This window comes from Panthera leo, chromosome B1, assembly GCF_018350215.1.
Source record: "Panthera leo isolate Ple1 chromosome B1, P.leo_Ple1_pat1.1, whole genome shotgun sequence".
In the NCBI taxonomy this organism is placed as follows: domain Eukaryota; kingdom Metazoa; phylum Chordata; class Mammalia; order Carnivora; family Felidae; genus Panthera; species Panthera leo.
Genome location: NC_056682.1, coordinates 144,331,761 through 144,348,225, shown reverse-complemented (window position 1 = coordinate 144,348,225; position 16,465 = coordinate 144,331,761). Strand labels below are relative to the sequence as shown.

The window sequence follows — 16,465 nt, the reverse complement described above, 5'->3', positions numbered from 1 at the left end:
TAGAGGGGCAGCGGGTCACTCTATCGCTTGCCATTTTTTTGTGAACGGCACTTGACTTGGGGAACTGCCTGATTTATCTCTGGAGAGAGGCGATACATAAATATATCCAGTAAATCACGGATTTGGAGGAGATCCAACTGCCTAAGGTTAGGAAAGAAACTTTGAAAAAGGTCAAACCTACAGTTTCCTGCATTAAACTCTGCGGGAGCAAGAAAGAGTCGTCTCAGAAAGAAATCAACTCTATTTTGTCTCTTTTCCCATTTTTTTGAAAGGGGCAAATTAAATTTAAAGGTCAGTGTTTCAACTGCTCCTAATTGCAACCACTGTATCTCTGTGAGTCTTGAAAGGCCCCCAGCACCTTACCTTGCAGTCATAATCCTCATTTCACAAGCTCTTTTAAAAGAGCTGTTAAGAGGCTTCCATGAACTTTGAATTGTTCTAATTTCAGCACAGTTTGGAGGCCACAAAGCCAAGTGCAGCCTTTCAGAGGAGGAGTGGAAGTTTTCCATAAGGGGATCTGACCTTGAACTCTCTCTACTTGATCCGATGTGTACATTGGACCATTCTGTGCCACAATTCTATCTTCACAGTAGTAACAAGGGGAAAAGGATTAACCTGATAAATTGTACTAAGCTGGCTCTGAAGGATTCCAGGAGCAAGGAGGTAGGCATGTGAGCGTCCACACGTGTGGCAACTCTGAAACGGTGGAATGTGGTCAGTCTGTGTAGACCCGTCAAGCTCTGGTCTTAGCCTCAGGGTTAGCAGCGGACCTCCTTGGCTCCCTTTGAGAAACATAACCAGCAGCGCGTGGATGTTTGATGTAGCCTTCTTTCACCCAGAGCTTTTGGGGAGTTAGTAAAGAGTTAATAAGTAAGTAGACTGATTTGCCTCTTAGCTCTGCTCTAATTCCTTTGGTGGAAAGGTCTAATAAGAACAATATACAAAAGGCATTCATAAGAGAGGGAAAGGAATAAAAGGAGAAATGGCAAAATAACCTACAAACGGTAAATCTCCAAAAGCGTGGGGCAGATCCATCACCTTTGAGGTCCAGTACACAACAGATGGGCACCGGTGCAGGACGGTACGCTTCGGATAAGACTTGGGCTTGCCGCGCATGGCTCCTCATTTCATCCCTCCTCAAGTTGTGTGGGGGGTGGAGCAGCTCTTCTCTCTCGGTTGCTGCAGGTGACGGGCATGCCAAGTCGGTGTTACCTAAATAACCCGTGCTACATACGCAGCTAACCGCGATGGAGCCACGCTTGGATCTACATATTCGGACTCCAGATCCCTGATGCTCTTTCCAGTGTGACGAAGGGCCCCGTGCGTTGGTTGCAGTGGTAAATAGTTTCTCAGTGGACTGATGGGTTCCCTAGCACCAGCTTTAGCATCGAAAAAAAGTCACTTTAATTATTAGGGGACAAGAGCCCAATTGATTCTTGGCATTTCCCAGGTGAAACAAAACTGAAGTATATACATCACAATCCAAAGCTCACACAAAAAGAGCATTGTGCTCCAAAGTCGTAATACTTGGAAGCAGTGTGGCTATTCTCATAAGGCTACGTGCTCAAAGGGCTTTTTAGCTGCTCATTAATAGTTGCCTTTGGAGCCAGATTTCAAACTACACAATGAAACGTTCATGTTACTTTATAATTACACCTGGTTATTTCTATACACAGAAAGTGGTGTTACCTATCAGACTTGACCTTATTTTTACACCAAACTTGACTTTACTCTCCACAAAACCGAATTCACCTTTCAAGGATGAAAGTTCGACACACTTTCCAAGAAGGAGTTTTAAAACATGATCTGATGGCATCGTTAAAATGAGCGCTTCTCCTACCAAGGTGATCCTTTTGAAGTAGACACTACTGATCCGGCTGTGTGGGTCTGGTTTATTTAAAAACCAACCACATTACTTTGTAGTGACCCTTGAATAAAACATCCTAAGCCTCCCAAGATTTCACAAGGGATAGAAAGAGGAGCCCGAGCCTATAGAAGAAGGAAACAAGGTGTCAGGAGATTTGAGACAAGAGTCCCCGAAAATCCCCGCAAACACCAATAGCAACAGCAACAGGTTGTGTCATCCTTAAAGCAAAAAATGTTACTGTTGGCTTGTTTCCGGAACTCCGGACCAGCCAAAAGGTCTTAATACTGTTGGTCATTTAACAAATCTCTCCTAGAATGAGAAGCATTTTGGTGACAGAATTAAGATCCTGGGTTTCATGCTAGCTCTGACTTCTGTGCAGACTGATCTGAAACGAATACCCTTCCTTCATCTCTCTCTGTGCCTCTCCTCCTCCACAGGCAGCATCGCCGCCATTACGGTGACTGTCATTGCCGTCGTATTGTTGGTGTTCGGAGTCGCAGCGTATCTGAAGATCAGGTGAGACGCACCACACTTTCTTCTTTATGAAGAGAAGGATTCCATTAGAGCTGGATTGCTGAGTGCTTGTTTCCTGATACGTACTTAGTTCTTGGAAATCCTGGCAGGGAAGTAAAAACGGCTGGTACACTAAACATTGGACCGGAATAGATGGTACAGTATCTGAATGTTGGCAAAGCAGAATAAATAAGCAGAATAAATACGCGGCACGATGACGTAACGGGACAAGAATGAACCTGTAGTCAGGAGGCTGAAGCCTTGGCCCTCTGCCCTTAACTACCCCCTTTACCCTGAGAAGGCCACCTGCTTCCTGGACCTCAGGTTCCTCACTTGTGAAGTGGGTAGAGGCATGAGCTCAGTGGTTCCTGAATACCGACGTACGGAACACTGATGTGTGGCTGTGTACCCGGTCGATAAGGAGGTTTTCACGGGTTCTAAAGCAAAAATGTTGAAAATACACGGAACGTGTAGTGTATTCTCTACAAAATGGGGTTTTCCCCTCTGAGATTATGCCTTTCTATCTTTGGTTTCGAAATATCTCCTCTTTTATGAAATGAAGGTGGTCACAGATGGTAGCTGAGGTTTTACTTGCCCTAGTCAAATAGAAACTTGCAGTAGACTATGAGCGCCCACTTTTGTTGTCTCCTGCTTTGTGAAATCCCAACGGCTCAAAACCACGTGACTTACACCGAGGGTCCTCACGGCGAAAACATGCCTCATGGCAAGCAGCAGTCTTATTCGCCATGCCAGTCTGTGCGGTGCCTCCGATAAGGGACAGAAGGGCATGTGCGGCCATGGTGAGAACAGCCCCTCTCTGACCTCCAACCCATTCTCTTCTCAACAGCTGGAGCCATCTTTATGGTGGCCCTGGTGCTCCCTCCCTTAAAAGCCCCCAGTGGCTTCCCCCTGCCCTGAGAGTTCAGTTCTAACCCTTCAGCTTGACCTTCAAGGTCATTCGCGGGGCCTGCCTTACCTCTTCTCGCTCATCACACGTCTCCCTCCTAACCACAGAGCCACAGGTGCGCTCGCTGGCTGTCTGCCCAATTCTTATAGACTATGCCAGGCTCTTTTTCTCTCCAGGTCCTTGGCTCTGGCTGGTCCCCCTCCCTGAAGGCTTTTCTTCTAGCTGCCTCTCACGCAAAGCTTTCACATCACATCTTCCAGAAGGCTTCCTTTCCAGTTTGGTGCCCTTGTTCTTTACTATCTAAGTGCCTCATTGCTTTTGTCCTGGCTGTTAATCACTGTCTAGACGCACTGTTGAGCGTCCGACTTCGGCTCGGGTCACGATCTCGCAGTTTGTGAGTTCACGCCCCGCGTCAGGCTCTGTGCTGACAGCTCAGAGCCTGGAGCCTGCTTCGGATCCTGTGTCTCCCCCTCTCTCCGCCCCTCCCATGCTCATGCTCTGTCTCTCTCTGTCTCTCAATAATAAACAAATGTTAAAAAATTTAAAAAAAAATAAAAAAGAATACCTAGTCACTCAGGCACTGCCGTGCACACACATGTACACTCCTCACTGGTTTTTCTTCTCCTCAGCTGCGCTTCTTCCTCAAGAGGTGCACATCCGGTGCTTCCCTCCTGGCCTGCTTGCCTCCGTGGATCTCACGGACTTCATTTATCATCTCTATCACACTTCACACGTCTCCGTGGCTGCCCTGTCTCATTTCCCCTGGCCACCCCAGCCCAAACCAACACTCACCAACTCTCCCGCCTCTTTCCCTTTTTTTTTTAAATGTTAATTTATTCATTTTTGAGAGAGAAAGAGAGAGCATGGGGGGGGGGGGGGGCAGAGAGAGAGAGAGGGAGACGGCATCCCAAGCAGGCTCCACGCAGTCAGCACAGAGCCCAGTGTGGGGCTCAAACTCACAAACTGAGATCGTGACCTGAGCCAAACTCAGGACACTTAACCGACTGAGCCACCCAGGTGCCCTTCCGCTTCTCTTGCCCTGCTATCTCCCTCCATCTTTTGTTCTAAATTGTGCACAGGATGAATCAAACGATGGTGTTAAATATGAGAGCGCCTGGTACTATCACCTGTATCTAAGGTACAAAGCACAGGAAAGCCAGGTTTCAAAGAGAAATTGGAATTAAAGGGCCAGCGTCACCTGTGTCTAAAAGCCTTTATAAAAGCATCTTTGTCTCCTTCGTAGTTTAAAAAATCTTTTTCTCCATTAAGTTTGTATTTCCTTGACCAGAAAACTTAATTTTATGAATTATATCTTCCTAAATGGTACTCTTTTCCAGCTGGTTTCCTTACTAGTTTATCACTGCAGATACACCATTTTAATTCTGAGTTAAGTTGGCTTTTATGAACTAGTCTGGGGACCTCATTCCCTCTTTGTAGCCAGTTTCTCCGTGTTGGGGTGGGAGGAGGCAGAAAAGGAACTTACGGGTAAATTTGAGAACCATTCTGTTGTCACAGTGGTGAGTTTCTTAAGGGCTGTGTCACAAAAAGTGTGACGTCCACTGGAATGTGGAGTGAAATAAAACACTCTCCTCTCGCCATGCACTTGCCAAAAAGGATCTTGAAAGAATCTAAGGACTCTTCATCTTGACTCCAGGCGAGAATTCAAGATTACTGTCTCAAACCACTGACTACAGACAGGCAGTCTAGAACCATGATTAAAAATTAGACTCCAGGGGCTCCTGGGTGGCTCAGTCGGTTAGGGGTCTGACTCTTGACCTCGGCTCAGGTCATGATTTCACAGTTCATGGGTTCGAGCCCCACATCGGCCTCTGTGCTGACAGTGTGCAGCCTGCTTGGGAATCTCTCTCTTTCTCTCTCTCTGCCCCTTCCCCACTCATGTCCTCTGTCTCTCTCTCTCTCTCTCAAAATCAATAAATAACCTTAAAAAAAAAATTCAGACTCCAGAAGCAGGGAGACCTCGGTTTGAATCCACACTCTGCCACTTCTGAGCAGGCTCTGGTGTGACCTGAAAATGTCACGGAGCTTCATGAGCCCTCACTTCTCCCTCCCCCATAAAAATAAGGGCCACGGTATTAACTACTTGGTAGCATTGTTGGGAAAATTAATGGACCTTGCCTCCCAGGTACCTAGCACTGCCATCATCATCACCATCATCATCAAAGTTGTCAGCGGGAAGCGGGAAGGGCTCTCAGCAGTACAGGTGCATTCTAGTTCGTGAGCATTAGCGGTGTGCCAGTTACCCTTCTAGCACTGGGGTCCCATCAGTGATGAGACACAGTGCTCCCATCGCAGAATGTACTGTGTTTGGAATATTTTGCTAGCAGGTCATAAAAATTGGTTCTAATGAGTGCTGATTAAAATTGCATCACGTTTTATTTTAAAAATTTAAAGTGTATCTTCTCTGGGCATTCTCAACACGAGGTGAACTCAGTGAATGATTACACTGAATTCGTCATGGCTTCCCTCCCCATGTAGGCCCTCCGTCTTAAATGTAGAAAGGCCCCAGTGGTATAGGTTTGAGGTTGTTATTTATCTTTGGGACTACACATTTAAGGATGGGTAAAGTGATCAGACCCCTCTTTAGAAACCCCCTAAGGAAAACCCCTTTCTGCTGCTCTGTTAATTATTTTGGCAAAACGATAACATAAGGAGGTTAAAGAGCCCTCGTGCATCTTAAGGCTGGGCTAAAAGCGCTTCAAGTGTTGTTTTTGCCAGATTCTTGGAAAGCCCCACTGATCATTCATCAAAAATACATTTGGCTAAATCGACAAATGTGTGTGTGTACGTACGTGTGCGTGTGTGCATGGGGGCCTGCCTGTGTGCATGCATGTGTGTGTGTATACCTAAGGGCGGGTTTTTCCTTGGCTGGAAGTTTATTCCATTTCTATCATCCCCGATTTCTGAGAAATCGAACATGACAAGCGGTCTGTTTTCTGTGGTCTTTCAGCTCACTTGGCTTGGGCAGAAAGTGACTGAAATCACAGCCCGTGAGGGAACCATTAGTTGCTGGCGTGTGACCACGGGCTATCACCCTGGCTCAGCCAGTGTCCCTGCAAATGCAAAAGAAGTGTCTGCTTCAAAGGGCAGCCTCACAACCAGACGAGGGACACGTCCTGTCAGCTCTGCCAGTGCTGGCTCAGTAGTTGCCCCTTTTCCTAAATCTTAATTCTCTCTGAAGGCGTTGGTAAATTCAGCCATCTCTTTCCACACTCCTGTTCTTCAGGGACCCATGACCTCTAGTTTTGTCACAATACCCCCCGCCTAGGGAACCATCTCTTTCTGTAATCTAAGCCACTTTTGGAAGCGACGTAAAAATGAGCTGCCCTGAACCTTCCAGGGCTCTCCTCTATTACCGACCCCGCATTTTAGCTTGCAGTGGCATCATGCGGAGGGAGGAACGTGGGCTTTGCGGTCAAGTTCAGCACTGACCCTTTTACTTACTATTTAAGTGGCCTTGGACAAATGATAACCTCCCTGATCCTGAATTTCTTCATCTGCAAACATCGAGTGGGTAACACCCTTCTTTCAAGGTTCTTTTGAAGATGAAATAGAGTGATGAACGTACGGCACCTGCAAAGACCGTGCAGCAGGGTGGTTAAGAACATGTGTTCTAGGGCAAATGTATTATGCACTTTGTGATCAGTTTTGTGTTCTATAACTGTATATAGTTATATTTATATCAGTATTATAGTACTAATACCTAACTCAGGTTAGGTAATACAACTACCTAACTACTACTAATACCTAATACCTAGCTCGGAATTGGTATGAGGATTAAATTGTACCAGAGAGAAACCTTCAGCACCGGGTTCAAGGTGAGCACGATGGAAGGACGACGTCCTGTCACTGTAATGGTTGTTAACGCAGCGCTTACTACTTAGGTGCTCGGTAGAACGGTAGCGGCCAACAGTCCCGTTGGGTAGGCAGGGATTCAAAGGAGAGGGGAGAGGAGAGGGGGGAAGATGACACAGCAGCTCCGTTTTCCAATTACACGCCGATGTACAGACTTCCGTGTTCCACTTGGCGGTTTCAGTTGTGCTTCTTCTAAACACCCGTGCGGTTGCATCCACGTTACATGTTCATAAACAGAAACCATCTCTGAGCACTCTTGATCTCAGGGCCTGTTTGCAACTTTAAAAGGAAGCAAGAGCCCTGCCTGCCTCTTGCAGAAGGGTGGCTTTAATTAGTGATGATTGAAGAACGAGGTAAGTCGGGTTTGCTGTGTTTAAATTGGCTCAAAGCTGTTCTGCCACGAGATAATCCCCTGTGCAGGAGGCCGTATCTGCTATCGCCAGCAATGTGGATGCTGCTATAATTAGGTGTGGGTAACCCACACGGACAACAGGGGCTGTTCCCGTCACAAAAATAAATGTGATCTTGATTTAGAGACACGACAGGGCATTCTCTTAGAAGTCACCTGTCTTGCTTGAAGTCTTTCAGTGACCATATTTTATACAACGGGATTCCTTTTGGATGTTGGTAGGTTTGAAGAGTAGGGCCCAGCCATAAAGTCTAAGGTCTTCTAGAATCTGTTACTTGCGAGTTGACTTTTTTCGGATCAGCTTTTGGCATTCCGTAAGTCTGACTGACTTGATTCTGTACTTCGGTGGTTCTGAGACTTTAATGTGCATAAGAATCAATGGGGGCAGGGGGGTAATTAAAAACACGGTTCCTTTTCATGTGATCGCCCGGCAATGTTAGCAACACCTCCTAAATGTTCCCCTAAACCCAGTTTAGTAATGTTCAACCTTATTTGACGGAAGTTCAAAAAAGGGGAAGATGTTCAGAGGTGATACTAGACAGACTCTTCATGAAGGAAGTGGGTCTTAAATGAAAATGAAAATTAATTTAGTACCCTGTATTTTATCCCCAGGATGTGTCCATGGCTTATCTAAGCAAAGTTAGATACTCCACACTGATAGTGTGGAGCCTCCTTGGGATTCTCTCTCTCCTCTCTCTGTCCCTCCCCCACTCATGCTTGCTGTCTCTCTTTATCTCAAAACAAATAAACTTAAAAAAAAAAGAAAAGAAATTACCAATCTATAAAAATGTTTATGATTGGAAAAATTTGTATTCCTATCTGAACTCATTTATATAATCGTTTCATCGCTTTTTCTTCTTCAAGTGTCTTCCTTGTGACCATTGTCCCCGTTCCTATATCTGTTATTCATGGGTCTTTAGAATAAATAAATTTCAAGACATTGCCTCCCAAAACAAAAACAAAAAACACCACCGTGGTTTCCTGGGGCTGGTCCCCATAGGTTCTGATTCCGTGTGGCAGCTCACAGGTGAGGCCAGTGCCGCTGGGTGTGAGAACCATACTTTGAGTGACCCTGATCTACCCCCATCTCCCAACACACCAGACACACACATTCTAGATACAGTGCCCCCGCTGGTTCATGTCTTGGCTACTTTGGACAAGTTGATCCCTCGGTCACAGGTGTTTGGCTCACCTCTTTTTTATCTGCCTAATTCCAGGTTGTCTATCTCAAAAGAGACCCTCTCTGGGAAGCCTCCCTCCCACCCTCTCCAGGGTGAGTTCCTAGCTGCACACCTTTCCTTTGTACCACTCTGTTCCCTGTCCTGGAATCATTGTATTCTTGGTTGGGCTCCTCCACTAGAAGGATAGAAAGCCCCTGGCAGTACTTGACATGTAATAATTGTTTTATAAACAGTTCCTGGCTGAGTGAATAATTCTGGGTAGGAAAGTTTAGGGTGCAGTGGGCAGTGTTCATTTATTCCAAATAAAGGGAAACTAAATTTAGAGGAGGGGAAGCTCTGGGAATCTATTAAACCATACACTTTCGGTAGTGACCTCCTGACTCTGAACTTGTTTACAAATAAACAAGTGATGAGAGCCTGCCAGTATGATACTGGCAGATAATTTTAAAATAAAAAATAAATTTCATCCACTCCTTCAAAGTAAAGGTTATTTTTTAAAAAAATTTATCTTAGAGAGAGCACTTGCAAGTGGTGGGGGCAGAGAGAGAGAGAGAGAGAGAGAGAGAGAGAGAGAGAGAATCCCAAGTGGGTTCCACGCTCAGTGTGGAGCCCGATGTGGGGCTGGATCCCACTACTCTGAGCTCATGACCAGAGTTGAACACTCAACTGACTGAGCCACCCATGCGCCCCAGTAGAGGTCGTTACTTAAAGATAAATTTAAAACAGCTGCTCTTTAAAAGAAACCCAGACCATGGGAAGAACACCTTGAAAATCAATGTTTGGAATGTTTCCATTATTGGGATTTTAGTAGAAAGGCAGAAACTGATTCCTAAATTAGAATACTCATTCTGCCACTAACTTGCTTCAGGAACTGTGGGCAAATAAATCTACCCCTAAGAGTCACAGTTTTTCTCGGCTCCAAAACTATAGCTGACAATGTTAATTCCCTAGTTTCGACAAATGCACCATGGCTAAATAAGAGGTCAATATCAAGGGAAGATGGGTGGGGGCCATATGTGAATTCTTTGTACCATCCTTGCATTTTTTCTATAAATCCAAAATCATTCCAATAAATAATTTATTTTGAAATAATCGTAGTTCAGTAGCTACCACACAGATGTGTTGTTTGCTCCTTCCTCAGAGCCTCTGCACTCCTGTTCTCTCTGCCTGTGCAGTTCCTGGCGGGCCTTCACATGGCCCATCCCACACCTGATTTACCTATCCTTTCAAATGTCATTTTAGTGAGACCTTTTCTGATCACCAACCATATTCGTGGTTACAGTCCCCACCTCACATTTGGAACTCCTCATTCCCCTTCATTGCTTTGTTGTCTTCTGTTGCACATATTACCATTCGTCCTATTATTTTTCATGTCTTATTTATTGTGTCGGCCCCCAGGAGATTGTAAAGTCCCTTAGGACAGGGATCGTGGCCATTCTCCCAGCTCCAGAATCGGGCCTAATAGATCGTAAGGTTTCAGTGACTACTGAAACCAAAGGAGCCAGCCAGGGAAATGACAATCAGAGAAAGCCACCAACAGAAACAAAGGAGACAGTGGCAGCTGCACCACCGAACTGGCTTTGCAAATGGACGATAAGAGTCTGAAGGCTTAATTACCAATGACTAATGAGCTGCAGGTTAGGCTGTGTTTTCCCAGCACTAAGCCGTATCTTTTTCATCTTTATATCTCTTCTTCTTAGCACATAATAAGAGCTAACAATTGAATGGCAAGACTCACTCCTCGACTAAAGAGGTGAGAACTTTGGGAGGTGTCACAATAAGCAAAGCTGGAGCCTTCACTGAGAACTGGGGTTGATTCTTACAAAGGGGAAGGTGTTTTCTTTCCTTTTTTTTTAATGTGAAATTTATTGTCAAATTGGTTTCCATACGGCACCCAGTGCTCATCCCAACAGGTGCCCTCCTCAATACCCATCACCCACCCTCCCCTCCCTCCCACCCCCCATCAACCCTCAGTTTGTTCTCAGTTTTTAAGAGTCTGTTATGGTTTGCCTCCCTCCCTCTCTTTTTTTTTTCCTTCCCCTCTTCCACAGTCTTCTGTTAAGTTTCTCAGGATCCACATAAAAGTGAAAACATACAGTATCTGTCTTTCTCTGTATGACTTATTTCACTTAGCATAACACTCTCCAGTTCCATCCACATTGCTACAAAAGGCCATATTTCATTCTTTCTCATTGCCACATAGTACTCCATTGTGTATATAAACCACAATTTCTTTTTCCATTCATCAGTTGATGGACATTTAGGCTTTCTATAATTTGACTTTTGTTGAAAGTGCTTCTATAAACATTGGGGTGCAAGTGCCCCTATGCATCAGTACTCCTGTATCCCTTGGGTAAATTCCTAGCAGTGCTATTGCTGGGTCATAGGGTAGATCTAAAATAAGTTTGTTTCAGCACAAGTAAAACACCTCATTCATTTTCAAAGACAATGGAGTTCCGTTAAGTACTGATGCTACGGTGGTCTTAAAATAGGTACCATTTTGCAGTTGTGGAAAAGGCCTCAAACCACAAACGTCACCACCACAGGTACCAGTTGTCACAAGGCATCAGCAGTTAGGGAGGAGGGGAGTAGGAAGGGCTGCTTCCTGTTAGAGCCAAGCCATTTGAGAAGGAAGCCACGAAGCCAGGGCTTAACATAAATCACTCCCTGTTTTGTCCTCCCCGGGTTCTGCTGTTAGCTCCCTAAACCATACGGTACCGCAGAAGGGCACTGACAGCAGAGTGCTGTTGATTCACAGGGCCTGTGAGCACGGTGCTGGGTGCTTTGAAGCCACATCACTGCATGAGAGAAATTTAGCTATACTTCTCTTTCCTCTCCCTACAATTAAGGTCAAAGTGATGGCTTTGACCCTTTGTATTCTTTAATAATATTTTCAGTTTGCTGCGGTTACACTGCACGATGAATTGCCACGGGCCAGACTAATCCCCGCTGGTATCGACCAAACAAACTCCATATATACTATTTATCTGTACCTGATGTAAGCACTCGTCATCAAATATTTATGAAAGAGCCACCACAGTAAGAGCAACATACTAGATGTCCAGAAAATTCAAAGGAAGGTAAGACGTAGGCTGCCCCCAAGAGGTTTACCATCTAAGGGAGCCAAGGCACAGCAGTTAGAAAATGCAGCTATGTTGAATGGTACCAGTCTCATGAAGTTGAGTAAAGAAAACCGCCTCGACCTGACAGCGGTGACATTCGTACAGACTGCTATTCGGAGTGAAATTAGGTGAAGCGGTGTTGCAGAACAGGGCCAGGAGACCAGGTTTCAATACCAGCTCTACCATTAAATCACGTGGATAGAGTCACGTAGGTTTCTTAAGCCTCATCTTCCTAATCTTGAAAGTGAGATTGTTTTCACCTCTTAGACACCACGAGTACCGATCTGAAGCCTCCTGATTTCCATCTAAAATGTGCATGATCTAAGAAGTTCTGACCTAGAGAGATAATTTAAAAGGGTCATTGTTCTCCTCTTTCCCCTCTCTCTCTCTCTCTGTCTCTCTCTCACACACACACACACACAAATGTGTTTGTCTTTCTCTCTCTACAGTATTATACGATTTATCCAAACCTGGCTGGGATCCCAGCACACCCAATTCTTCTTGTTTAGCCTTGTTAATATATTAAAACAAGCTACAAGTTCAGTACATTCCCACTTATGGCTTATCTCTATCTCTTGCTTCACTTTCCTCATTTATTGGTAATTTATTCAACTCCCTGTTCATTCAAATGAGAAAGCAAAGAAAAATGAAAGTAAAGATCTGTCTTTTGCTTTTATTTTCCTAGTATTGATGTCGTGAATGTCTCTTATAAAACAGCAGATTCAGGGAGGCTCTGATCAAATAGTCTTGCCTGAAAATAACGATAAGCAGTAAAACCTGATGACCGAGAGAGTTTTAATCCTCTGGCCCCACTCCAGCACAATATTTTTTTTTTTTAATTCAAATAACAATAATACCAGAAACGGGTTTTTTAACTATGCCTGGAGTGTAGTTTCAGGAGTTCTTGGTGGGAAGGAAGCTTGCTTTTCACTCAGTGCCCTTTTCCACTATTTGCCGTGTGCTTGTGTAAGTTTCATTATAATAAAAATTAAACAGCGATACTGGCCAACATTTACTGTGCATTTACTATGTGCCAGGCCTTTTATATGCATTACCTCATTTAGTCCTCCCACCAGCTCGAACACATTTTAAGTTTCTCCATTTTATAGATGAATAAACAGGGGTTTAAAAACATATTCAAGGACATGCATCTATTGACCCAACTGATACTTTATGGGAATAAAATTATATGGTAGATGTAAAATGCTGCGAGACGTTATATTACCATACAAAGGCGAGGCAGGAGTACCCTATCAATATCAGAGCAAGTTTATTAGGTAGATGTTGGCCAGGCGTGCAACAGTAAGTCATGCTGAAATCTAGGCTGAGCTCCAGTCCTATAATCCTGAGGTTTTTACTAGTTCATTCTATAGCTTCCATTTCTCAACCGTCCCATTGAAGGATTTGTTTGAGGCTGGAGGTGTTAAGTGTGGGGGAGGTGTTGGCAATGCATGGCCTGTGACCTTGTTTACCAAAACTGGCCTCCCTTAATCCCCGTCCATCAGATCCAACGGTGTGTTATTTCTGGTCTCTTTCCTTCTCACACCTACAGAAATGAGTGTGGGTCGTTAGGGGAAACCAAAGCACATGGTGGAACATTCTCAAATTTCCAGGTGCATCGGCTGGGTGAGCTGAGCCAGCTCTCAGAATTTTGAGGTCTAAGAATCTCAAAACGAATTCAGCAAGGGCCTGGCTCTTTGCTGCTGATCTTCTCTTTTCAAATCCCTGGTATATGTAAACACCATATAGAAGAGCGACAGCAATTATGGTAGCCAGATATGTTAAGTGTAATGCACGCTTTCTGTGCCTTTCAGACTGTATTTTCATTTTGTTCAGTTTTCATGTTGAGCCGAGAAAAAAATTGGGGGGAGGGAGGTGGGGGGGGGCCACATTTGTGTGTCCTGTATATAGCAGACATGATTTCCAGTGGCCAGGTGTGATAATTCGCACACTAGCATGAACCTCAGAACCACTCTATGTTTCATTTTGTGCTGTTCTCCCAGTCCTGACATTAGTTTTAGCCGTAAAATGATGATAATCCTCCCTGGGAAGCTTCTGTCTTGGGAACAGATTGGCTTTTCGGGATGTAGTTTATTTCCAATCACTGTTTCTTCCACAAACAGTTATTAAGGACTTATTATGTGCTGGATATTCTTCGAGGCTTTGGAGACGGTGCTAAGAACAAACAAAGTAGGCAAATCATCCGTATTTACAGTTTCGTCAAGGGAGGCGGCAATAACAAAATAAACAAGTAAATTATATAGTGTGTGAGAAGGTGATGAGTCCTATGAGAAAATCAAGCCAGGGGTGCTGGGGGGGTGGGAATTGCAAGTTAAATAGAGCTCTTAAGGAAGGCCTCACTGGAAAGGTGACATTTGTGCAAAGACTTGATAGAGATGAAGGAATGAACTGTGTGGACACCTGGAGGACAGCTGTTCCAAGCTGAGGGAATGGTACATGCAAAGGCCCTGAGGCAAGAGGGTGCCAGACATGATGGGAAGGAGCAGGGAGGCATGGTTGGAGCAGAAAGAGTGAGAAGGACTGGAGTAGTAGCTGATGTGGTCAGAAAAGTAACAGGGGACAGATCCCGAAGGGCTTTGAACACCGTTGTAATAACTTTGGCTTTTACTCTATGAGATGAGGACCCACTCCAAGGTTGTTGGTTTTTTGTTTTTTAAATATTTATTTTTGTTTGAGAGCACAAGCTGGGGAGGGACAGAGTGAGGCAGAGAGAGAGGGAGACAGAGGATCCAAAGCAGGCTCTGTGCCAACAACAGACAGCAGACAGCCTGATGCGGGGCTCGAACTCGTGAACCTCAAGATCATGACTTGAGCCAAAGTCAGAAGCTTAACCAATTTAGCCACACAGGTGCCCCGCCACTCTGAGGTTTTAAACAGATGAGTGATCACTATCTGATTTCAGTTTCTTGTAGAAATAATATTGATTGTGAGACAGGTTCCCAGAATGACTCATCAAAGCCTGTTAAGCGCATATTGCCATTGAACTGAGGGGTGCTAATCGGACTCTGGGAAGCTGAGCTCAGAGCTCGGGATCCAGGAGGTAGGAATCTGATTCATAGCTCAGTTGGGTGACTTTGTGCACGTCAGTCAACAGCTCTGAGGGAGAAATTTTCCCCAGCAGAAAAATAAGCAATACCTGGTCCCTGGCCTTATTTTGAGGACCCTCAAGTACTAATGGAACACAGAAGCATTTTGTAGATTGTAAAACACTATATGCTGGTCAGGAGGGGTGGAGAGAGGAACAGTGGTGTCATTATTTCCGGGGAAACTGAGTCCAGGACTTAAGTGAAATGCCCGAATGCAACATTCCCTTTGCCATTACTTCTTATTAAGTAGCCATAGGAATGGGTCCCCCTCCTTCTCTAGCACTGGAGGTCAAGGAGAGGGACAAGGACCCAGCTGGTCTCAGTGGAAGGTGCCAGCTGGGTTCCCAGGTGAGCAGTTCCCAGGTGGTAACTTCCAGGGCTTTGTGGACTGAGGCTTCCAGGGCTGGTGGGTGCAAGCATCCTGTCCCCCTCGTGAGGGCCCTGGAGGCCTCCCCTGCTCAGGCTGTCGGGCCGCCGTCGGCTAGCCCCAGACGGCCAACTTCTCCAAATAACCACAGCCCTCTCCTCCTCCCACCAGGCATTCCTCCTACGGAAGGCTTCTGGATGATCACGACTACGGATCCTGGGGAAACTACAACAACCCTCTGTACGACGACTCCTAACGAAGGAACGTGGCTGGGATGAGAAATAACTGTTCTTTATTTATAAGTGCTTTCCCAGTAGAATTAATACAAGTACCTGATGCGCATCGCGCGACAATCTTAAGCCCTGTTTTGTTGGTTTGGTTGTTTTGTTTTCCTCCCTCTCCTCTGGCTGCTGTAACTTCCCCTTTCTGGTACAAAAAGAATCTTTGTTTTAAGGTGAGTGGAGGCTTATCTGCAGCCAAAATGGGCCAGCCTGGAGCCGGAGCCACAGGCCAGACCACCGTGGTGGAGGCTTCTGGACCCACCACAGGATCCACTGGAAGAGGGACGGAGGGCCAGGGATTGAGTTGTTTTGTGTCTGGGGGGGGGGGGGGGGGGTTACTTTGGGAGGGACTTTTTGTTTGTGGCGTTTCTTATACTTTTATTTAGGAAATTCTATTAAATCTCAGTGAGGGGCAAGGAAATGAGTACTGGGAGGATTTCGCCCCGCAGGTGAGGAAGCAGGGGCTGCTCGGATTCCTTTTTAATCTGTTTTTACCTAGTTGTAGCTGACAGGATGCCTGCTTGGCTCTACAAGCTGGATCCCGGCTTCTTCACTGCCTCATTAATGGAAGAGGAAACTAGAAGGTGACCTGGAGGAGGCCAGCAAGCCGAAGCACAGTAGCATGTTGCTGTCAGAGCTCAGCGTGCCCTCTATCTGTTCTCCCCTCCAGGCCACCCATCTCTGCTAAGGATGCTCATTCTAGTCGGCTGCGGCTGGGATCGCGGCCCCCAGGCTCTCCGTGGGAGAGGGCTGTGACATGAGTTTAGTTATCGGAGAGAAAGGGGGAGCGTGTGTGCGAGTGAGCGTGCGGTGGGGCAGTGGGGGAGGCTGGGAGGGC

General features: G+C 45.6%; 1 protein-coding gene across 1 annotated transcript in view; it reads left to right on the top strand.

The window, feature by feature from the left end:
• The window catches only part of PARM1 (prostate androgen-regulated mucin-like protein 1), a 104,934-nt gene extending 88,984 nt beyond the window's left edge, over positions 1-15,950 (top strand). The window contains exons 3-4 of the mRNA XM_042936191.1: positions 2,305-2,383; positions 15,518-15,950. Of these exons, the coding sequence (XP_042792125.1) occupies positions 2,305-2,383; positions 15,518-15,602 (164 nt within the window). The 3' untranslated portion in view covers positions 15,603-15,950. The remainder of the gene's footprint in view (positions 1-2,304; positions 2,384-15,517) is intronic.
• The last annotated feature ends 515 nt before the right edge of the window (positions 15,951-16,465 follow it).